The sequence below is a fragment of the Rhipicephalus microplus genome, chromosome X (assembly GCF_043290135.1).
Source record: "Rhipicephalus microplus isolate Deutch F79 chromosome X, USDA_Rmic, whole genome shotgun sequence".
Classification (NCBI taxonomy): Eukaryota; Metazoa; Arthropoda; class Arachnida; order Ixodida; family Ixodidae; genus Rhipicephalus; species Rhipicephalus microplus.
The window spans coordinates 113706659-113729596 of NC_134710.1; the positions used below are offsets into that span (position 1 = coordinate 113706659).

At 41.4% G+C, this 22938-nt stretch overlaps 1 protein-coding gene across 4 annotated transcripts in view; it reads right to left on the minus strand.

Annotated features, from left to right (window-relative positions):
* Positions 1-22938, minus strand: part of LOC119176320 (uncharacterized) — an 81539-nt gene that overhangs the window by 46596 nt on the left and 12005 nt on the right. For all 4 annotated transcript variants that reach the window (XM_037427542.2, XM_075877438.1, XM_075877439.1 and 1 more), the window contains exons 9-23: positions 22283-22316; positions 19420-19459; positions 19215-19327; positions 19068-19144; positions 15255-15393; positions 14859-14992; positions 7696-7806; positions 6327-6422; positions 5676-5720; positions 5535-5617; positions 5387-5447; positions 5248-5297; positions 5098-5162; positions 3974-4066; positions 1562-1677 (exon numbers count right to left, since the gene is read on the minus strand). In XM_037427542.2, coding sequence (XP_037283439.1) covers positions 1562-1677; positions 3974-4066; positions 5098-5162; positions 5248-5297; positions 5387-5447; positions 5535-5617; positions 5676-5720; positions 6327-6422; positions 7696-7806; positions 14859-14992; positions 15255-15393; positions 19068-19144; positions 19215-19327; positions 19420-19459; positions 22283-22316 — 1257 coding nt within the window. The remainder of the gene's footprint in view (positions 1-1561; positions 1678-3973; positions 4067-5097; positions 5163-5247; positions 5298-5386; positions 5448-5534; positions 5618-5675; positions 5721-6326; positions 6423-7695; positions 7807-14858; positions 14993-15254; positions 15394-19067; positions 19145-19214; positions 19328-19419; positions 19460-22282; positions 22317-22938) is intronic.

The window sequence follows — 22938 nt, forward strand, 5'->3', positions numbered from 1 at the left end:
GAAGGGGGAAAAAAAATGGCCCTGTATCTGCATGTTACGCTGCAAATTTCGTCGAAAGACAATAGTATTGCGTCTAGAGAGAGTGAACAAAACGTTTATTTGATGTTCTGAGCAAGAACATCGGTGAATGGTATTCTGGAGGCGCTGCGTCAGAGTGCCTCGAGCGTGCAGCGGAGGTGAACGAGCGCATCAAGTCATGTCACACGTGAGACATGAGCGCTATGTGGCAGTTATCTTGAAAAACGAAGCGCGCGGCGTGCGCCCCGTCTCGGAGAGAGAGAGAAATAACATTTATTTACGCATCCGACGTGCTGGAAGTCACCGGCCACGCAGGGCGCAGGTATTCCCTATCTGAAGACTATGGCTAATAGAGTCCTATAGTCCCAGGGCCTAGATCTTGAGGACGTTGTGCTCAGGCTAGGCGTTGGATACTCGGGCTCCTCCGCTCCTGTTGTCCGGGGCGTCGGCTCCCTTTCTCCTCTGCATTGCCAGGGCCTCCTCAAGCCGCTCGATGGCCCTTCCCCGTCTCGGAGGTGATAAGGTGTAGAACGCAAGGCGACGGGTAGGTGCCACCCCCATGTCGTCTTAGCAAAGCGTTGGAAACACTTGCCTTTTCGTGCAAGCGTTGCATGGTCGGTGCAGCTTGATAAACACTACGGTCCTTAGAATTACTTATGTATGCCTTTTGTAGTAAAATACACACATACAGAATATTGACGAATTGTTATGGTGCCTCAGATATGCAAAATAATTGCTTTTTAATTGACAATCACACAAGTATGAACGCTGAATCTTGCGCAATATTGGTGGGCGCTGCAGATGGGGTCGGCCGTTTGTGGTACCATCTGGTGCCGTTTACGGTAACGTTAAGGACGAACAAACAGAAAAATGTACAGACAGACAGGCAGACCAAAATTTTTGCGTCGGAGGTCCCCAAGAAAGACTATCGTCTTCAAAAAAGTAAACATGATAATGCAAGCAAAAAAAAAGGGCTTTCCTCATGCGTGTAGAAACAAGAGTGAATAAAGGTATGCTTGATATTCCTGTAACAAATATTGATAAGTCACACAAGGAAGTTCAAATGAAACACACTTAAGTGACCTATGTCAAGCACGACTGCTTCTCTGCTGTACATTAGGTGGCCTATGTCAAGCGTGACTGCTTCTCTGCTGTACTCTCAGCGTCAAATGAAACCGAACAGCGGCAAGCCTTTGCGATAGTTAGTGCATGCCATCCAGTTATCATCATTGGCAGGCGCGCACATCCTGTTCAGCAGCTTTGTGCATATATGCGTGCCTGTTCGTAGTGATAAGTGGATGGCGTGCACTATACCATCGCGAAGGCTTGCCGCTGTTCAGGTTTCATTTGACGCTGATAGTACATTAGATGGCCTAAATCAAACATGACTGCTTCTCTACTGTACATTACACACCTTTGCACAGGATGAAACTGGCCAGAAAGCACAAACTCTGCCTTGTCTGCAGTTTGAACAAGGATTATTCAATCTCCCTTTGCTTGTAGAATTCACCATTCATTTTATGAGTGCATTTTAGAGACTCACCTCAAACACTCCATTTGAGTACGGAAGCTCCTCTTCAGCATTCAATGCTTCATGCTGACCTTCTCGTTCATTTTTTCTTACTTCTTCAATCATTCTCAAAATAATAATTTCACAGTCTGGAGAGCAAGAACAAGCCTCAATGAAATCTGATTTAACAAGCCAAAACACAGTAACCATGTTGCTACTATGTCTAGAGTAAACTGTATTCTGACTTTTGCAAAAGTAATGACACTTCGCTTTGCAGGAGCAATAAAAATAATATCTAATAATTGTGGCGTTTAACATCTCAAAACCATCATATGACTATGAGAGATGCCGTAGTGGAGGGCTCCACAAATTCAGACCACTTGGGGTTCTTTAACAAGCACCGAAATCTAAGTACACGGGTCTCAAGCATTTTCGCCTCCATCGAAAATGCGGCCGTCGCGGCCAGGATTCGATCCCACGACCTGCGGGTGAACAGCCGAGTGCCTTAGCACTCTGACCACTGTGGCGGATCTTCGCAGGAGCAATTGCTAATCACCAGCGAAAGCCAAACAGCCCCAAAAGAAAGCTCAACACATGCTGTGAATATGAAAACACTCAAAGGTGCACATGAACAATGGTGCCTGCTCTATAAACTCAGCTACAACATTTGTATGGCACAGAGAATAGACCTGTCCCTGTTTGTAAACAGTGTGACATCACTGCGGGCACCCCAACCCTACACCCTCTCTCGGAGCAGGTGCTGGTTGGCAAGAAAGTACCTCCGGCAGCATCTTTATGCATAGCAGAGCTGCGTGTCTGTATTCTTTCGACAGAAATTTCTACACTGCTATGTTCTAAAGTGACAGCTTTTGAAAGAAGGGGGTCGCGGAAGGGTCACTACTCATAGTGTGGGAATTTGCTCATCGTAGTTGGATGAATGGAGAAACTTTGTTTAGAGTACTGAGAGATGCGACTAGCACGCAGTGGGCTTCACCCACGTAGATGGCAGCCATAAAAAAAATCTGATCTTTTTTGAAAGCGAACGTTTTGAATGTACACGGTTACTGGCACTTTGAGAAATATTTGCATGGCATAGATGTACCCTTACTCAATTTCCATCGTGGCATGTGCGATGCAGTTTTAAACGAGGTACAGCATTGGCGGCAATATTGTTTTGAGCTGCTGTGCGTGACGTCACGGATAGGATTCTCACTCATTGCCCAAAAATCTGATCTGAGATGAATGAAAAAAAAAAACACCTCTTGCGGTGGGTTAGGCTGAGGTTAATATATCCTCGTGAAAATCAAAGTGAAGCTCTGCCACCAGTGAAAATTCATGTGATGTAAAACCCGACATCTTAATAATACATAATATTATCTGGCACAGTTACCTTGCTGCATTTGACACCTATAACGTGTTTTCGTACCTATCGCTCGTTTAGGGCTGATACACAAACTTCTAACGCGCATTGTCACTTCATAATGATCGAGCCATAAAAGTACAAAGTAGATAAGAAACCAAAATCTCCACTGTTTCCATTAACACATATCAGGGATCCGATATTATGAGTTATAGCCGTGGTGAAGCATATATGCAGATTCGGCAACACTACAACATGCTTATAGCTCATGCCTAGTCGTATATATCACCAGGAGATAATTCACTTTTATTTTTCTGCACGCCGCGCATACGCTGAGATGTACCCACTCACAGATGATCGCGTCGAATGTATTTTTACCTTTACTACAATGTCAGATCATAAAGTTTCATCAACAATCTGTTACTGTAACCGGCCCACGACGAATACCAGTGTTTTCGCAAACAGGACGCATCGCATTATTCACACTGCACACACCACGCACAATATTCTCGGTTTCACCATCCGTAAAAATTAACCAATATTGTCGATGCCTTTCAACGCACACTACACGCCACAGTCAACGCTGCACATTTTCGAAGAAGATGCCGCTGTTCCTCGTACAGGCCGCCACCTGTGTTCACTTCTCGTAGATAAACAGCCAGCCAGCATGGTGAACATTTCATCACGCACTTTATCACACATCTAGATGTTCTCTGACACATGCCACAGCTAATGTTGCCACTGTGAGATGAAGATTAAGCTTTCAAAAAGAAAAAAAATTGCCCCAAGCACCGAGCAACTGCACCCCACTCAGCCACCGACGGGGGGAGTGTTTTGCCAACCACTACCTTGAACGTGCACCGGTGACGTCACGCTATGACGTACCCCTGTAGAGGTCTATTGTAGCCACAAAGCAGACTTTGTCGCACTCATATGTTAAAATTTACCTGAAATCTGAGTTTCTGGAAAAATGTTCATGCATGTTTAATGCCACTTTGGCACAGCTGAAATTGTTCATATTTATTAGATTACAAGCTTCCAAAGAACACAATGACCGAAAAGAGAAAAGAAAAATATAAATTTACCCTTATTTTGCATTCTTCCAGATCTGAGTTGAGTAAGCAAGTGCTCAAACAAAGGAACTTCATTATTCATTTCTACATCACACGTTGTATCATCTGCAAAAAACAAAAACTGTACTCTAAAGGCAGTTAAATAGGCCATAACATAATCTTTTACAGGTAGTTACTGCTAAACTGTGCTGTGCTTTTACATTATGATGTTTTATGCACAAAAAACAAGCAACATGCTAAGATGCTCAGATGCCTGCAAATAAAGTCAAGAATATGTTTCCCATATCTTCTTCACTCCCTGTCACCCCAATTAGGGTCATTGCTTCGAGCAGCAGTTGATTCTGAAGGAAATATTTTTTACCTTCAACTTGAATTTCTGAGACAGAAGGCATTACTTTGCTTCAGCTCAACGAGATGGCCCTTTATGTCGAGCATCTGTGAGCATGACGGGTTTGAAAATGGCGTTTCCCAAAAACACCAACATTTTTGTCTTCATGACGCATAAATTGAATTATTCGTAGTTTATTTTTGCCCAGTATGTGCGACAGCACTGCTGCATAGTCTTCAATTATGTTTTAATTAATGTTTATGCATTACAGTTATCAGCTGTATAATGTAATTACATAAATTTTAAACAATTAAATTCAATTTGCAAAAAATAATTAAACTTCACCTTTTTCGTTGTTCATACAATTTTCTTATACTCAAGACCAAAACAAAGCAGTTTGAAATAAATTGACCTGCAATTACCTTCTTGCGTCTGAGAAGAATACAGCACTATTTTAAACCAAACAGGCCCAGTTAAACATCTCTTTAATTTTACTTCCCAATTTGCAACTCAGTCCCTTTGTCCTGTCCTCTTTCTTGTGGTGTTGTTTCACACTTAAAAAGAATCACCATGGATTCACAACTAACCAGCCAACGCATTGTGTTGAACTATATTTCAGGTATGAGCATAGTGATCATACACGGTCATGTTTTAAGCCAAATACATTCAGGTACATAATATGAAGGTGCAGTCAATCATGAGCACAAGAATTCACTGAAATTAAGCTGTCGGCAGCATTTTCTTTTCTCCCTTGGTGCCAAAAGCATTGCAAGGAGCCCGTTATATATATATATATATTTTTTTTTACCAGTTTCCTTGCTGTTGCAGTCATTGACAAACCTATCGTAGCGCTCCTGGGAAATTTTGCCATGCCTACAAAGAATGTAAAAAGAAAAAAGTGAATAACACACAAGAATTATGTGCAAGGTTTCAGTATATATTTGAAAATTGAACATACTGAAGCAGTCCTTGCACCAAGCTGCACACAACTTCACGTTGCTCTAAAAACTGGATAAGAAATATGAGGAACAGTTAAAAAAGAGCTGTTTAGCACCACTGTCAATTAAGACATTTAAATTACAAGTGTAGGTGATTACATTTTTAGGATTCAGGAGTACTGGAAGAAACTGCCCTGTAAAATATGGCTTCTTGAATATGCTGAAATGTAAATATCAAACACACATTATTTTTTCCTCATTTTGCTACTAGACATGCATATGTAGAGATCCAAGTTCTCATACACACCTGGCCTCTATGACAGCCCTAGGAATTTTTCCTTTAGCTGAAAAATCTTCTATACATTTCTGAACAAAGCCACGAACCTGGGCCTATAAATAAATATGCTTGGTGAGTTTAACTTATAAAAAAAAGAAAACCCTGACTCACCAATTGCTCCACATCATCAGAGAAGGCATTTTTTTCGTCAGCTACCTGAATGATATCGAAGAAAAATGGGGGCCAAAGAATGTAAGGAAAAAGAACAACAATCAGTTACTTTTATGGATTAAAGGGGCCCTAAACCACCAAGAGGCCAAATTTAGTTGTGGTGTTATAGTTGCACACGATTCTACAACAAACACACAGCTGCAGTACTTTTTGAAATGGTGCCATAATAGTAGAGTTGAACCTGTTTGAAGATCGAAACAAGGCCCTCACTCATTTAGCTCCCTTCATCAGCTCTTTTCTCCTCACCAAGCACTCTCCCTTCCCGAGCAAAGAGGAAGAGGAAAGATTGCGCATACCGACTACCAGACAAGCAGGTTCTTGCTGCTTCCTATGTGACCACACGTTGCTGGTGACGAAAAGAACGCATACTTAAAACAGAATACTTAAAAGAACCAGAGAGAAGCATGATAATGTTTTTTCATTCCTGTGGTGTGCCCACGGCTCGTAGTGCTGATACATTTGGCATCGTTGATCATAATGGCATTCTCAAGTTAATGCACATGGTTACTTGAAATGTTAAAAAGTACACATATCAGAGGTGGCATAGGGCCCTTTGATAACATACACTCATTCACATGCATAAAAACGAACCTCGAAGTCCTGTAGGCGTGTCTTTGCCAATGCCACATAGTCATGATAAATCACACGGCACTTTGGTGATGCATGAGCAGGCTTCTGGAGATGTGCCTGAAAGGGCATATCAAAGAGACTGTAAGAGTTAAAAAATTTTTAATACGGTCTTGTGAATGCAGCTCTCCTCAAAGCTTCCATAATGGGCCAGATATGATTCGTTTTATTTTTTTCCTCTCTGAGAAAGTGACAAATTTAAGCACTCAGAACCATGCTCTGAATATAAAGTGTTTTTCTTTCCCTAGTCAGATTTCAAAATGTAGTAAACTCAGCCCCCAGGCAAATGAGTTTTTCAAATTCCAAGTAAGACAACAAAGCAGAAGACGAGACAATAAAGTGAAAGTGGGGTGACAGCACAAAGTGTCCAACTAGCAGCTCTACTGGCATGATGCATACATGCGCATCTGACCCCTGTAAAGCGGTACATTGAGATACTGGTGTGACACTTGACCATGGAACAAACAAAACGCAGTTTGTTAATGCGGCATGCAATGTGGACCCTGGTACATGTGCAGTTCATCCAATCTGCACATGCATTGCTGTAGTGGATGGTACGATAAAATATTCCCTTATAAACCTGCAGCTATGATTAGATTATGCATTGCAAATTCACATATTGCTGTATTATCGCGTTGTCCAGCACAACCTATGCAAAAAATTTATATAGCATGAAACCCACAACTTACTCATCCCATGTTTTAATGAGAACTAACAGACAGAAAACCAAGTAAAGGATAGGGGACATTATTTGTAGTAATAATGATGTGAAATGTGAAGAAAGTAAAGCGGATGAAAAGCAACTTGCCACTGGCAGGAACCAAATATGCGACCTTCAAATAACACACCCAATGTTCAACTAACTGAGCAACTGCAGTGGTCATCCTCCCATCCACTTCATGGTATATACATAATGAAATATTTGGAAGCGCAAACCAACGGGACACAAGAGAAGAGACAAACAAGCGCAGATAGGTATATACATGTGAATTTAAAGGTGGAGAGTTCGTCAGTGCTGCTAGTAGCCATGCAACGAGTACACTCCTTTTCTGCCTGCTGGCATCGCTAAGCACGAGCCCTCAAAACTCCCCTTTTTTTCTTTCATCTCATGTGTATACATTATGTATATTCCAATGCTTTATTTCCCCATCAGAGTTTTTTTAGTGACCACATAACTTGATGAAAGAAACAGTTTGATTCAAATTGCAACATATTCGTTAGTTCACATGCCTTTATATAAAATTCTAGTTTTTACAATATATTCCTGCACAAGAACAAAGGTAGAGCAAAATACTTTCACATTTTGCATCAAACAAATGCAATTTGAACCTACCTTTAGGTATTTAGGTTGTTCAAATGGAACCATTTCACATAAAAACTTCACTAGAAACGCAAAAGTTCTTGAACTGCTGGCATATGTTGTGTCAGAAAAGCCAAAGTATTTCTGGAATACAGACACAAATGACAAAAACAATAAAAAATAATGCTAATATTTACACTTCCTTATTCTCTCGCTAATTTTTAGGTGCTAATTCTGTACACAGTCACTGCACTTGTAATTATTTGAATAACACAACAGATATTAAATGATATATTTGCAACGACTCCAGCACCTTGGATATTGATGGGTGACTTCAACGCCCATCATTCACTGTGGGGAAGCATCAGGACAAATCAAAGAGGCACGAACCTAGTTGATCTTGCATCAGAGCACGAGCTTCAGGTGCTGAACGACGGCAGCCCTACTTATCTCTGAGGAGTAACTTATAGCAGTTGCCTGGACTTGACATTAGTGTCGCATAGTATTGTCATGAAAGTCCAATGATTCACAGATATTGAAACCCACGGCAGTGACCATATACCCACGTACGTGAAAGGCAGAGGTCTGGACGATTCTCCTTCCCCGGGACACTCAAGACTTAATGACTGGGAAGAGTATCAGACATCAGTGGAGGGCAAGTGTATGCATGAATTGCCGGAATCCATTGAAGAAGTGATTTGTTGTGCGATGGAGACTTCTACGAAGATATGTTCGAAAGAACCAAGACGTACCGCACTCGACCAAAAGTTGGAGCAACTTCGAGCAGTCCGCCGGTGTGCTGAAAGACGATACAGACGCACGATAGGCACTCATCGTCCCCAGGTCCACATGGAGTGACCTATGCTGCCCTATGTCACCTAGGCCCGAAGGCACCAACGCTGTCTCCTGGACATTTTCAATAAGTCTTGGCAAGATTGTATAGTGCCTGATGAGTGGAAGTGCAGTCGCCTGGTGCCTTTGTTGAAGACTGGAAAGTCTCCCTTGGATCTGGCATCATACCAGCCTATAGCACTAGCAAGCTACGTCGGCAAGGTCATGGGGAGGATGCTGCTGACACGCATGGAATGGTACCTGGAACATTATAACATCTATCTTGATGCTATGACTGGCTTTCAACAAGGTCGGTCCTCAATCGATAGCGTCATTGACTTAGTGACCTCTGTTCAGCAACAGAAAGCTAAGAAGCGGCTGTCGGTAGCTCTGTTCTTACACGTGAAAGGTACCTATGACAATGTGACCCATGAGGCTGTTTTCAATGCTCACGAAGTACCTGAACTTGGAGGTCATGTCTTTGGATGGGTAAGAAGCTACCTCACAAAGAGATCCATGTTTGTTCTAACTGAAGATGGGTCTACGAATGAGCATTTTGCAAGTCGTGGGGTGCCACAAGATGGCGTTTTGAGTCCGACTCTTTTTAACTTGGTTCTGGTGGGGCTCACCGTAATGCTGCCACAGACGGCTTATATATGTCTCTACATTGATGATATCTGCATCTGGGCGTCCAGCGTGACACGGCCTCAAGTGCACGCGAGGATACAGAAAGTGGCAACAATGACATCGGCATACCTTCGCCAGCAAGGTCTGACTATCGCCACAGAAAATGCGCAATAGTGGGGTTTACACGTAAACTTATGTTTTTTTACCCATTGTGCATAGATGGCGAATCAATTGCATATAAGAGTAGTCATAGATTCTTAGGTGTTATCGTAGATCGTGACCTAACTTGGAGTCCACATGTCATATACCTGAAGAAAAAGCTCATCGGCACTGAGAATGTATTGAAGTTTATTGCCGGAAAATCATGGGGCCCCTCTGTGCACTCCATGCTGCAGCTTTATACCGCCCTCTTTCTCGGACTTCTCCAGTACAGCCTTCCTGCCCTGTCCTACACGTGCAAGACAAACATCCGTGCACTACAGAGCATACAAGCCCAAGCACTTCGGACATGTCTTGGCCTCCCAAGATGCTCATCGACAGTGGCAACTATTGTTATCACACAAGAACAACCGGTCACAATGTATATCATTGTCGAGACGCTGAGAGCACACATTCGGCATTTATCACGGCTTCCGTCACATCATTTAACGTGTTTGACAGCACGGAGGCCCCATGCTTTGTTCTGTGGTATTCTGACAAAACACCCAGACATATTACCGCCTGGCGTCAAACTTGCGATGTGTCCAGCATCTGCGTTATGGAGTCTCCGTCAACCTGACGTGCACTTATCGGTTCCTGGAATCGTTAAGAAGGCACGCATGTCACCGCTAGTCCTGAAGCAATTGACTTTGCGTCTGTTGGACAAAATGTACTTTGACCGCATACATGTTTACACCAATGGCTCCACCAATTCAAACAGCTCCACAAGAGCAGTGGTTGTTCCATCTGGTAATGCGTTGCTTCAATACAAGTTCCCTCACACCACGACGTCGACAACAGCAGAACTCCCAGCACTTTAAGGTGCAGTCAAGTACATTCTTCGGCAGCAACCTAATCAATGAGCCATCTTTTGCGACTCAAGGTCAGCCTTACAGACACTACAGTTCGCTATGCACGGGTTACATGAACAATCAGTATATCAGATAAGGCACGACTACCATGAAGTGCTTGAGAAAGGTCACGATATCGTATTGCAATGGTTACCGAGTCATTGCAGAATTGTCGGCAATGACCGCGCAGATGAAGCTGCTCGATCGGCTCATGACCAAGACCAGCGTGCGCTCATACTACTCTTGAGAACGGACGCTGCAAGGCGACTACAATCACTTGCTCGCCGTATAACTACCCTACAATGGAATATGCTGGATTTCTCCAACGCGCGCCTGTATTCGATCGACCCAAACTTGCAACCTCGTTTGCCATCCAGGCTCCCACAACGCGCTGAAACTTTGCTGTGTTGCATGAGGTTGGGCATGGCATTTACGAATGCGTATTCTTGTCTCCTTGGAATGGCGAGCAGTTCGGCATGCAACATTTCCAACTGCGAGGAGGCGCTTGAGCACATTCTATGCCACTGCCCAGCATACCAGTCTGAACGACGTATTATAGAAGCCAAGCTCCGTCAGCTGGATTCACGACCGCTTACAGAAAAGAAAATCCTGGGACCTTGGTCGATAGTTTCGCACACGTGCAAAGCTATTAAAGCCCTCTTGTGCTTCTTAAAGACCACCGGACTCTATCTTTTTCCTTTATATTATTCCCCCTTTACCCCACACCAAGTGTAAGGTAGCCAACTGAGCCAAGCTTGGTTAACCTCCCTGCCCCCCCCCCCCCCCCTCTCTCTCTCTGTGTGTAACCAACAAGAACATGAGGCCAAAAAAACATTCCTACATAATTTCTACTGTCAACAACAAAACTTGCAACTGTAATCGATTCTGAATATATCAAGCAGGCAAGTGTAAAACTATTGTTGATATAAAACAGACTTAACAACCCTTTAGAAATTCCATGCAAAAGAAACATGTATAGAACGCTCCTTCACCAGCTACCGCAAGAGCACTTCCCGTGACAGGAACACAAACACTTTTCACGCTAAGGAAAAAATTCAGTAACATCCAAATAGCACTGCTTTGTCAGATGCTGCCAAACCATAAATTGCATGCGCTATGCAGTACATTCCATGGTACATTTTATTCATGCTCTGCCCTTCGCGGTTCATTGCCTGGCCCCTCCCGACAATGCAACATGGCTGCAGCAATCCGTGGTTGGGCACTGCCAGACAACTTACGTGGTTGATTCACGAGCATGTTTTCTCACTGAATTGTGCCTCATCTCTAAAAGTGGTGTTCACATGAGGGACAAATCCACGGGGAATAAAGGCGGAGCCTAGTGTCTTCAACAGGCGAGGAGAAGTCCCCCCAAATGTCCCTCACTCACACAAAGGAGACGAACGGAGGGGAAGATCAGTGTGGCTAGAGAGAGCCTCAACCATACAATGGAGCGGGAGCACTGAAGAATTTTTTTTACCCCCAGCCATAGATATGAGCAAGCTTTCGTCTTGGAGAGGGGGGGGGGGGGGGGCAAGGGGCGTTTAAAGCTACGTTGTGTCCTGCCTGGAGAAGGAGGAAAGCACTGGTGTATTTTGGGTGAGAAAAATGCTGGTGTGGTTTGAGGGAAGTGCCCTTTTTGCACACCCCTTCCCCCCTGGCACTTTGCTGCATTTCGAAACTTTCTTGTTTGTATGTTTTTTTAATGGAATGCAAACGCAACATTGCTCTTGGTTTGACTCGCCACCACAAGCTTTTCTTTTTTGCAAAGACGAACTTGCCGAAAATGACATTCCTGGCAGCGTCCTTGACAAAGGATTTTCTTTTGGGGGGGGGGGGGGGGGCACGCTCACAGCCTCTCTGACACATAAAAATACTACTATTGAGTCGGCAGATAGGAATTTCAATAAGGTATCTTTCGATGTAAGTTGGAATTTTGTGAACGAAGAAAGTATGCTATCATAGCATTTCTCTCCAACAACCGAGAACGAAGGTGATCTAGCCTATTATATTTGACAATCATCTGTACATGCATTTCATTGTAATTTTGAAATACAAGGTAATATAAGACCACTTCTGTCTTCACTACGCGAATTCAGCCTGAAAAAGAGCTGGATCAGTGCAGCCAATAAAGTAAAATGTGAATTAGGTCATGTTTCTGAAAATAAAAAGCAGCTCTCAAATTCTCCGACTGCCTATATTTTAAGCGTATAATCTCGACTCAAGAGGCCCGTTAAAAAAATTTCTTCAAATTGTAAGACATCTCCATCAAGCTGAACAAGCAGAGCAGTAGCAGCAGCAACAATAAAAGCAGGTGATGTCGCAAGTCTTATCAGAATAACCGCTTTAAAACAAATATAAATATAACTGACCTGTCTTATATGGGCCATAGAGAGAGTAGCACTCCATCATCTGCTTGGCTATCACCTCCCACACGCTATTCTTTAGGTTAGTTTTACTATAGTCATCATATGAGGTGTCCCACAAGCAAGAATATTCTTCCAGAAGAGAAAAAAAAAAGAAGTTGCTTCATCGTTCATTTTTGCCATAACGGTGCCCGCAAGTCCGGAGCGTAACTTGGAAAAGTCGCCGCTGCCGCGTTCTGCAGGAGAGAAAGCTACAATGTGGCCAGACACCCACCCCAAGCTTCGCTACATCCCCCGCAGCACTGGGATCATTTGACCGGTCAGAGAAACGATTCGCGCCTCCGCAAAGGAGCCGCGAGGAGGTCACGTCGACACACTAACCCGCGACATCATTGTCGCGTGATGCACCATCCTCGCCTCTCCTTCGGGGGTTTCTCCCTCATGTGAATACCGCTAAATGAGTAAATAAAATTCTTTCACTTGAGCTTTGTTTCTTTCAGTCTCGGACCAGAATGGATGGCAGGTGGATAAAGACTAGACTACAAAAAGTTAAAGCAATGCTTCCTTTGCACTAGTCTGCCGTGGTTTCACATTAGTCAACTGGTTCATAGCACAATCGGCATCATGCACAGTGTACCGACTATTTTACACAGAGTATTGAAAAAACACAGATACTACTGTTCAAAGAACACAGAAACATACTGTTGCATCATGTCTGGGTAATGCTAGAATTAATTCAGAGGAGGCCAAGAGGTTCAAGTTGACACCATAACTGACAGTAACCTTGTTATCTTTGCTTACTGGCTCACTTCGTCATTCTCACCTTCCACAACTTAACAAACCAAATTGCAGAAAAAGTACCACACAATACAAAATACAGAAAACCTCATTAATTTGAACTTGGGTTATTTTAAAATACCACTTAATTTAAAGTATTTCGACAGTCCCGTATTTTGCAATGTAAGTATGAGTGAAAAATTTGAAGCGGCGGTCAGCACCAGTTCAGTTCATTCGAAAACTTTGGGTGCAGTGTGCCAATCTCCGATCCCAATTTCGCCGCAAATCTGCAGAAACAATGGCCCTAAAGAATCCCAAGGTGATGCAATGTAACAATATTAATGAGTGGCTGCTTAAGCACCCCAGCCTCGTTACTTCCAGCACGAAAAATATTATTTTAAAAAAAACGGTCTAGTGATTAGCTAAAATGTGTGCTGCAGAAAACAAAACATGCTTCACTGCAGCACAACAATGATGAGCGTGGAGCATGTCGCATGCTTCTCGCAACGTCAGCGCGTCATGATTTCCCCATTCTATCTGCGAATATAAAGAAATTAATAAAGAACAGTCGAAAGGAATTCGTAATGTACCTCCAAGTGCTGGTTTCTCCAGCAATTGGCGTACTTGCACTGCTGGTGGAATTCTTGCCTGCAACACCTACTTCAAAAACTGGGTTCAAAAGTTTGAATGGTGATGTTTTGCAGCCAAAACACATCGCGAATTTCGTCACAATGTGCATTATTAAATTCCTTATTTTACTAGAAAGAATGAGCGAATAGTCCCATTATGACGTGCTGACGCAGCGAGGAGCAAGCAAAATGCTGTCCGTGTGTCACTATTGTATTGCAGTGAAGATGTCTTGTTTTTCGCAAACGCACATTTCAGTTGACCACTTTTTTTTTTTTTTCGGTGGCAGCAGTGGGGTTTGAACTTCCCCTTGTTTGTGGCAAAAAATGTGAACAGGTATTGATAGAAAACATAACCCTTGGAGCCGCAATTAGCCAGCACAGGAAACAACCATCCCTAATTACTGTTCTGTTAGTTTGAAAACCCATTTAATTCGAAGGTTTTTCGCGATCCTAGTGACTTCGAATTAATGAGGTTTTACTGTACACCATTATTTTTCTCTGGTGTGCATGTTTTGATGTTATCAATGCTGTTTAATTGTAGTCAAAGGCATCTCAACCCAGCTGTATGTTGCATCATGTCACAGTGCACAATTTAAAGTAAAGCAGGTGGGGAATTATTTAGAATATTGATTGATTGATATGTGGGGTTTAACGTCCCAAAACCACCATATGATTATGAGAGACGCCGTAGTGGAGGACTCCGGAAATTTCGACCACCTGGGGTTCTTGAACGTGCACCCAAATCTGAACACACAGGCCTACAACATTTCCGCCTCCATCGGAAATGCAGCCGCCGCAGCCGGGATTTGAACCCGTGACCTGCGGGTCAGCAGCCGAGTACCTTAGCCACTAGACCACCGCGGCGGGGCAATTATTTAGAATAAGCACCAGAATGTTCTTATACAAAACAGTGGCATTACCTCAAACCAGGATGAGTATGGTGGAAAAATCTGAGGAGCTTCTTGTGATGCATGTCTAGCCAAAAGAAAAGCACTGACTAGATTTTCAGTGTCGAGGCATTCAAAAGCACCTTTCAGCAATTTTTCAATGAGACCTGCACAAATAAATTCAAATCAGAACACTCTTGATAAAAGCAGCTGACATATTTTTATTATTAAACTCTCAAGGCAAATTTGCCTACGAGGGGACTGCAGAATCACTAAAAGTTATATGAAAGAAAGACCCACCTTTTCTCTTCAGTGACCACATCTGCATGCATGTACATGCTACATGCTCACACACATGAATCAACCATCTTGAAAACAGCATTAGCACTCAACCAAGTGGTAACAAAGTACATGAACATGCAAGCTCACCAATAAGAAGCCTGCAATCTTGGTATGTGGTGACATACACAGAAAGGGCAGTGAGCAACATATACCAGTTCACCTCTTTACTGTTGAGAGCCTTGCAGAGAATAGTGGTTGCCTGTTCGACATTGAGCACCTGCATACTCTGCCAAAAATGAAGACGTACAGTAGATGAATAAAAAAGTGGGCAAGCTGAACAATAAACACTCTTTTGTTATAGTAACCAGAGGTTCACAGAAATTTGTAAGCACATAGCAATGTCAGCACAAGACTTCCTTGTGAAGTTTTTTACCATACCGCGTCTGCATGCCTGTGCATAATGCACGCGTGACCCAGCATTGGCTTAGCCAATAGACACCAGAAAACTAAATCAATTTATTCTCTCTTGTTAAAATATACTTTTGTCTTGCTTTTTCAAACTGACCTGATGATGACACAGTGCTTTTTGGGGCAGGAAACATTTCCATTAATATATGTGCTACATTTATTTTTTTTTTCCACAAAGAAAAATGTACAGACAATGCGAAATGCCCAGTGACCTTGTTACAAGTATGTTTCAGTAACTACAGACACAATGCCAAATCAAAAACAAATGGAATTATAATGCAAAATATTTTGGCCACCACACAGTCACCTCCAATTACTACTGACCTCCAAGGCTAACGATGCACTAAGGGCTTTCCAATGGCCTTTTAAACATCAAGCAACATAAGAAACAGCCAGGCACTTGTTCAAATTAGTGTATAACTATAATAATGTAACTCTGGTGAATTATACAAAAAAAAAATGTTCACAAAAGCACATGTTTACAGATTAAATTTTTGCAGCACAGAAGAAACAAAACTTTCAGACACAATGTATCAAAATTCCTTCATACTAGATTGGTTCATGCTGTTCACGTGCTTGTTTACTATGCACTTTTTGTCCTTTTTCCTGCAATTTTTTTAAGAATGATATCGTTCTATTGTAGGCTTTCTCTTTAACTAAACATGAGGTTCCGAAATCTCTTTAATCCAGCGTCAGCTGTCATAAGACATGAAAATTTCTTGGCGGTCACGGAAATGTGTGGCAGAGAAGAGGGATTTGTGATTGTCCTTGAAGCAGTGCTTTCATAACAGCATATTTGAAATCAATCATGGTGAAAAAAACTCCAAACAGTTAATGAATCTGTCTCAGATGTCCATCTCCCTCTATCTCAAGTAAATTTTACATGCAACTGAATAGAACTTTGGTTACCAATCATCTAAAACAGAGCAGCACAGAATACAAAAGGTCAGCAAGTGGATATTTAGCAGCACATGGCCAAGACAACACTTCTCTGGTGCACTGAGTGCTGTAATCAACACATCACCATATTCCAAGAAAACTATTTTGCCTACTAAGCATACCACATAACATTAATCACCGACGCCGTCAAGTATGTTGAAATGAAAAAAGATATAGGTTTTTGGATTCCTCTGTAGGGAATGGATAAGGTAGAATGCGTGACCACCAAATGTTCTAGTTAGGTTGCCTACCACAAGATAACATTATTGACGCAACATCTAGAACTTATAAACATGCGCTTGCACACATGTATCGACTGAATCACGAGCAGCAGGTGTGAATCTATGCTTCTGCTCCGACATATTATTGAGATTTTTCAAAGTTCACAAATAGATATTAGTCAACATGGCAATGCATTCCATGTAAGCAGAACTAATGATTTCTCAGATTAAGCAACATTTGGATCTACGGTGCTGACTTTTTTTTTCTTTAGTATTCTGTAGGCAACAATACAAACAGCGTGCAGCACTTGGTGAATACAACTTAAGCTCACCATAGAATGACTAAGGGAAGCAGCACACTGATTTCTTTGCTGCTAGCACACCGTACAAGATACATATCAGATTGCAGTCCCACCTACTTTTTGCATAATTCTTCTGTAATCCAAGAATGAAAGCCCAGGGCTCTATTATCAATCTCTAATTTCTAGCATCATACATATCATCATTCCAAGATGCTAGCTGATTCCTTCCCATAGAGAAGATAAGGCAGTGAAGCCACAAAACATGCCAACCAGCTTTCCGTAGATTTCTAAAGGTGACATTCAGACTACATGAACATAATGGGCTGTTAAGCTAGAGGATGTGAATTCAATTATTGATAACAACGGCCACATTTAGATGGGGGCAAAATGGAACACCTGAGTACTTAATTTTAGAGGCACATTATAGAGCCCCAGATAGTAAAAATTGATAGTAACTGATAAGGTTTCACATCCAAAAACCATGATATATTTATGAAAGACAATGTAGTGGAGAGATACAGAAATTTCGACCACCTGGGTTTTTTTTTTCATGCCAATAAGTCTAAGTAAATGAGCCTCAAGCATTTTCACCTCCATCCAAAATGCGGCCATGGCGGCTGCAACCTGCCACCCAGGTAATCAAAACTAGTCAGGAGTCCCCAACTAAACCATGCATCATAATCATAAAGTTTCGGCACCTAAGACCTCAGAAATTATCATTATTTGAACGTGATAAGCAAAGCAACAATGTTGACCAGACCTTATCATTATACATCAAGAGGATGTCCTTTTTCGTTTTGGCAAGAACTTTTGGTAAGAACAAATGTGGAAGTATAGCTAACATCTAGCAGCAGGTGGGTAAAGACTAGACTACAAAAAGTTAAAGCAATGCTTCCTTTGCACTAGTCTGCCGTGGTTTCACATTAGTCAACTGGTTCATAGCACAATCGGCATCATGCACAGTGCACCGACTATTTTACACAGAGTATTGAAAAAACACAGATACTACTATTCAAAGAACACAGAAACATACTGTTGCATCATGTTTGGGTATTGCTAGAATTAATTCAGAGGAGGCCAAGAGGTTCAAGTTGACACCATAACTGACAGTAACCTTGTAATCTTTGCTTACTGGCTCACTTTTGCCCTTATTTGACTGGAAGATTGCAAAGAATGCTGAAACAGCAATGAGTGATTACCTCAACAACAACAACAACAATAATAATAATAATATATATTATTATTATTATTATTATTATTATTATTATTATTATTATTGTTGTTGTTGTTGTTGTTGTTGTTGTTGTTGTTGTTGTTGTTGTTGTTGTTGTTGTTGTTGTTGTTGTTGTTGTTGTTGTTGTTGAGGTAATCAATCATTGCTGTTTCAGCATTATTTGCAATCTCCCAGTCAAATAAGGGCAAAACATAGTTCTGCTAGATGTTAGCTATGCTTCCACATTTGTTATGAAGTTCTTACCAAAACGAAAAAGGACATGCTCTTGATGTATAATGATAAGGTCTGGTCAACAATGTTGCTTTGCTTATCATGTTCAAATAATGATAATTTCTGAGGTTCTAGGTGCCATTAGAATTGGCTGGCATTCAGATACCAGATTTGAGTTCTACATTATATTTTTCAACTAGAAAACTGGTACTTCTTTAGCAAAAGAAACAAAACAACCTATAATTAGATGACTTTTAACATGAAAGCATAATGAATCATTCATGATTAATAACAATGAGGATAAAAAAGACTGCAAACTTTTTCATTCAGCTCAACAATCTACCTTCAGGTGTCAAAGTCTGCAAGTAGCAAAGGTACAGTGAATATTAAATATGTCATAAATAATTAACATCAGTAAATGTGACAAATTTTATTAGGCAGTATTGTACTAATGACCCTTTAGATGAGTGAGACTCCCGATTCCTTCACTTACTTCAACATTTTATCATGTAAGCAGAGAAACGATAGAAGCAGTGAAACATAGAACAATAAACATATTAAAAAATAATAATAATAGTTAGAATACCTTCTGGAAAATTCCAAGAAGCCACAAGGAACATTTTTTGTAAGTCCAGTTGTGATGGCTTGACATCGCTTGAGTAACTGAGCAGGACACATTGAACAATTTATTGATGGATTGTAAAAGTCACCGCCGAATATAGCATCAGCCTACCTTTGTATACTGGGTTGTATGCCAAGACGCAAGACAATATCTCCTGAACATAAGAAAGTACAGCAGTCTGGTGCACAAGTGGGCTTTGCAACACAGGTCCCAGAAGATCCCCGCTAAAAAAAGAATTTCAACATTAGCATTCAAATTAAAAAAGAGAGGGAGAGAAATCAAAATGTTGCATGATTTTTCACTCTTTCCATGTTACCAGATTATGGGTTGTCCTTCTTCGTTAGCTTTGAGAAGCCCTGCAACAAATATAATTGCAGAACCACAGTAACTATGAAGCAAAATATTTTCAAGCAAACTATTTCAGCAGACAATACTGAGCCTATTGGGTCGTATGTGCAAAAGACATCAGAGAAGCTTGGAACAAGTAATTTAGCAGGCAATCTCAAATGTGACTTGGCACAATAACATATAAAGCATATAATAACATATAAAGAATAAAGGCTTCATTAGGCTACAGAGTGCACTGCGAAGTTGACAAGTCGCTAACTCACCCTTGAGACAACGCTTCGTAATAAATACTAAGTGTTTTACCTAGGGGTCTGCGAATATTCGAAATTTCAGATATTTTTCTAATAGAGTTTGCTATTTGATTCAATTCGCACACTAATTTCACAATTCAAGCTATTCGAAGTTCCTGAAGACAAATTCAGTGAACCTCTCCATGTACAATTCTTACGTTTAGCCCCAAATTGATAAGGCCACAACATTATTAGCCAGAACATGTGAAGTAGCATCAGTATTTTAGATTTTCGGGTTCCTTTGGCTGCACCATTCTCTACTTGTGTCGCATAGGTTCCCTTCAAGAAAAAAAAAAACATGGCCTTCTCGTTGACAGCTTCTTTTTCATCTGGTAGTTTGCCACATCAATCACTGCATAGTACTTTCAAGAAGCTTGACAACCAAAACCTGTCAAAACAAACGAAGCAAGTTGTTGACAATGTGTATGCCCAGTAAGACAGACGCAACCAGGACTCTCCGTTATTTCCACATTTTGTTTGGTTAGCCAGCTTACAGGTGTAAGTGAGTGTACTGTTCCACTGCTGAAGTGGATGTTCTGAGTGGTACCATGGTTAGAAGCAAATGAAGCGTAAGGAAAGTCGCCAATATGCCTGCATGCTCACTGATCGTGCTTCAATGCGCTCAATCATGGGGCACATACTAAAAAATGAACTGTAACAAATGAATATACGTTACACTTAAAGTGAACTTGAGACCAGTTTATCGGGAACTACTTTGGCTCAGTAACACAGAGCAGATAGCTCTGCCTCCCATAGCTTCCACTCCATTGCCACATAACAGTCTCCCCGAGTCAAGGTCTCCATTATTTTACCACGACATGTCGACATTCCATAAGTGTACATGCACATGCATTAAATACTAGTACACTCAATTTGCTTTATGTTAAATCATTTTCTTTAGTATTTTAACATCTTCCACAAGTTGCAAGATCGAATCATGGCTGCGGCAGCTACAATTTCGATGGAGGCAAAAATGCTGTAGGCCTGTGTGCTCAGACTTGGGTGCACGTTAAAGAACCCCAGGTGATCGAAATTTCCAGAGCCCTCCACTATGGCGTCTCTCATAATCATACGGTGGTTTTGGGATGTTAAACTCCATGTATCAATCAAATTAGTATTTTAACATCTTGGAAATACAGTGGACTCTCAATGAACGGAAATCTGTTAAACAGAACTGCTGCTTAAATGGAACTGCCTCTGATATGATTGGTTTCATTCTTGCATACTGCACGTCTCTGTAAAAGAAACTCCTGTTAAACGAAACACATTATCCCCATCCCTTCTGGTTCCGCTTAATGAGAGTCCAATGTAATCTGAGAGCAATACATATGCTGCAACTTAAAATGCACTTAAAACTATCTTGGATTCAGTTTTTCAAATACTTGTAAGGATTATCCTTTAGCAAGATCACGTGCTACGTGATGCTAACGGGACTCGCCATAATGTCTACTAGCAGCACTGACTGTTGCTCCCGCACTTAAATGCACATATATATCCTATAAAGTGGACAGGGGGATGACGGCTACCGCAGTGTTAGAGCATCAGACGCGTTATTCAAAGGTTGCAGGTTTGATCCCTGCCATCGGCAAGTTCTTTTTTTCCACTTTTCTTTTTTCGCATTTATATTATTTACTTCTAATAACATTTTCTATACTTTCCTTGGCATGATTGTCTTTTAGTTCTCAACAAAGTTGTGTATAACAAAAAAATGAGCCCTTGAATTTACAATTCTTTCCCTCTTAGTAAGAGAGCACAACAGACCTGACCATTACAGGCACTATCCCTCTGTTCAACATAAGCAAGCTGTAAGGCTGCACACACTCAAACTCATGCAGGCTTGCATAAAACAAACTTTATAAGGCAAGTGTAGCCTTACATCCTGGTCAGACTAGGTAATTGGTGGTATGACACTTAAAGTGATTTGTGAGCTCACACACACAAAAGACTAGATCCTCAACACAAGCAGACTAGTTTGCCATAGCAAGACAAGGTACACAGAGCAAAACAACAAAAGGTCAGCACTCTGCAGCAAGGCAAGATAACCTTTTTGTCTTGATAGACCCAATGACTGTTAACAACAAAGGAGTTGTGGCTGCCCATATCCTACCAACGTAGTACCTTTCCAGACACAAAAAAATGTGTCTTAAAATACACAGAGCTTCACAAGCTTTTATGGCATAATGTAGCCACCACTTTTAGCGGATTTATAGAGCACCTATTGGCACTGGAAGCAAGGTTCTGAAGAAAATAAGAGAGAAGCTATCAGATGAGCACTTCAAGAAATAACTAATCTCGTGAGCAGACAAAGCTTTTTGTAGTAGACAACTTTGTTGTACTTCTTTATTAATTTTACAAGCAAATGCATTTTGGAAGTATATCTTCCAAGTACTTGTACTCTAATCAAATAATTTTTAAGTGTGTTACACGGTAATTTATTTTCAATAAATTCTCTAAGTATCTTGTGCATGGATGAAACATTTCTATCAAGCCACTTTATACCTAAAGCTTAATCTTTTTAGCTAACTAATAAAAACTACTCACGCTGCAGGAGAGTTTCCAACATGGTCCCGCAAACCTAGAACAAAAGTAGAGCTTCACATCAGTGGAAAGTAAAAAAAAAATTGAATACAATTTATCACCTATAGAAGACAACTACATAAAAAGTTGCAAATTTATAGAAATTTGAAAGGTGAGTTTTAAAAGCAAAACTCCTTGCTTCTCATTACGGCGCGTGCTCCACACTCATCGTGACTGATGCTCCCACAATTGAATGCACATATATACTCTATAAAGTGGATGAGGGGATGACGGCCACCGTAGCTTAGTGTTGGAGCATTAAACGCGCAATTCAAAGGTCGCAGGTTCCGTTCCTGTCGGCGGCAAGTCATTTTTTTGTCTGCTTTTCTTTGATTGATATGTGGGGCTTAATGTCCCAAAACCACCATATGATTACAAGAGATGTAGTGGAGGGCTTCGAAAATTTTGACCACCTGGGGCTGGGGTTCTTTGAACGTGCACCCAAATCTGAGCACACGGGCCTACAGCATTGCCGCCTACATCACAAATGCAGCCGCTGCAGCCGAGATTCAATCCCACGACCTGTGAGTCAGCAGCCAAGTACTTTAGCCACTAGACTACCATGGCAGGGTGTCAACTTTTATTTCTTCCCCTTTACATTACAATTACTTCTAGTAACA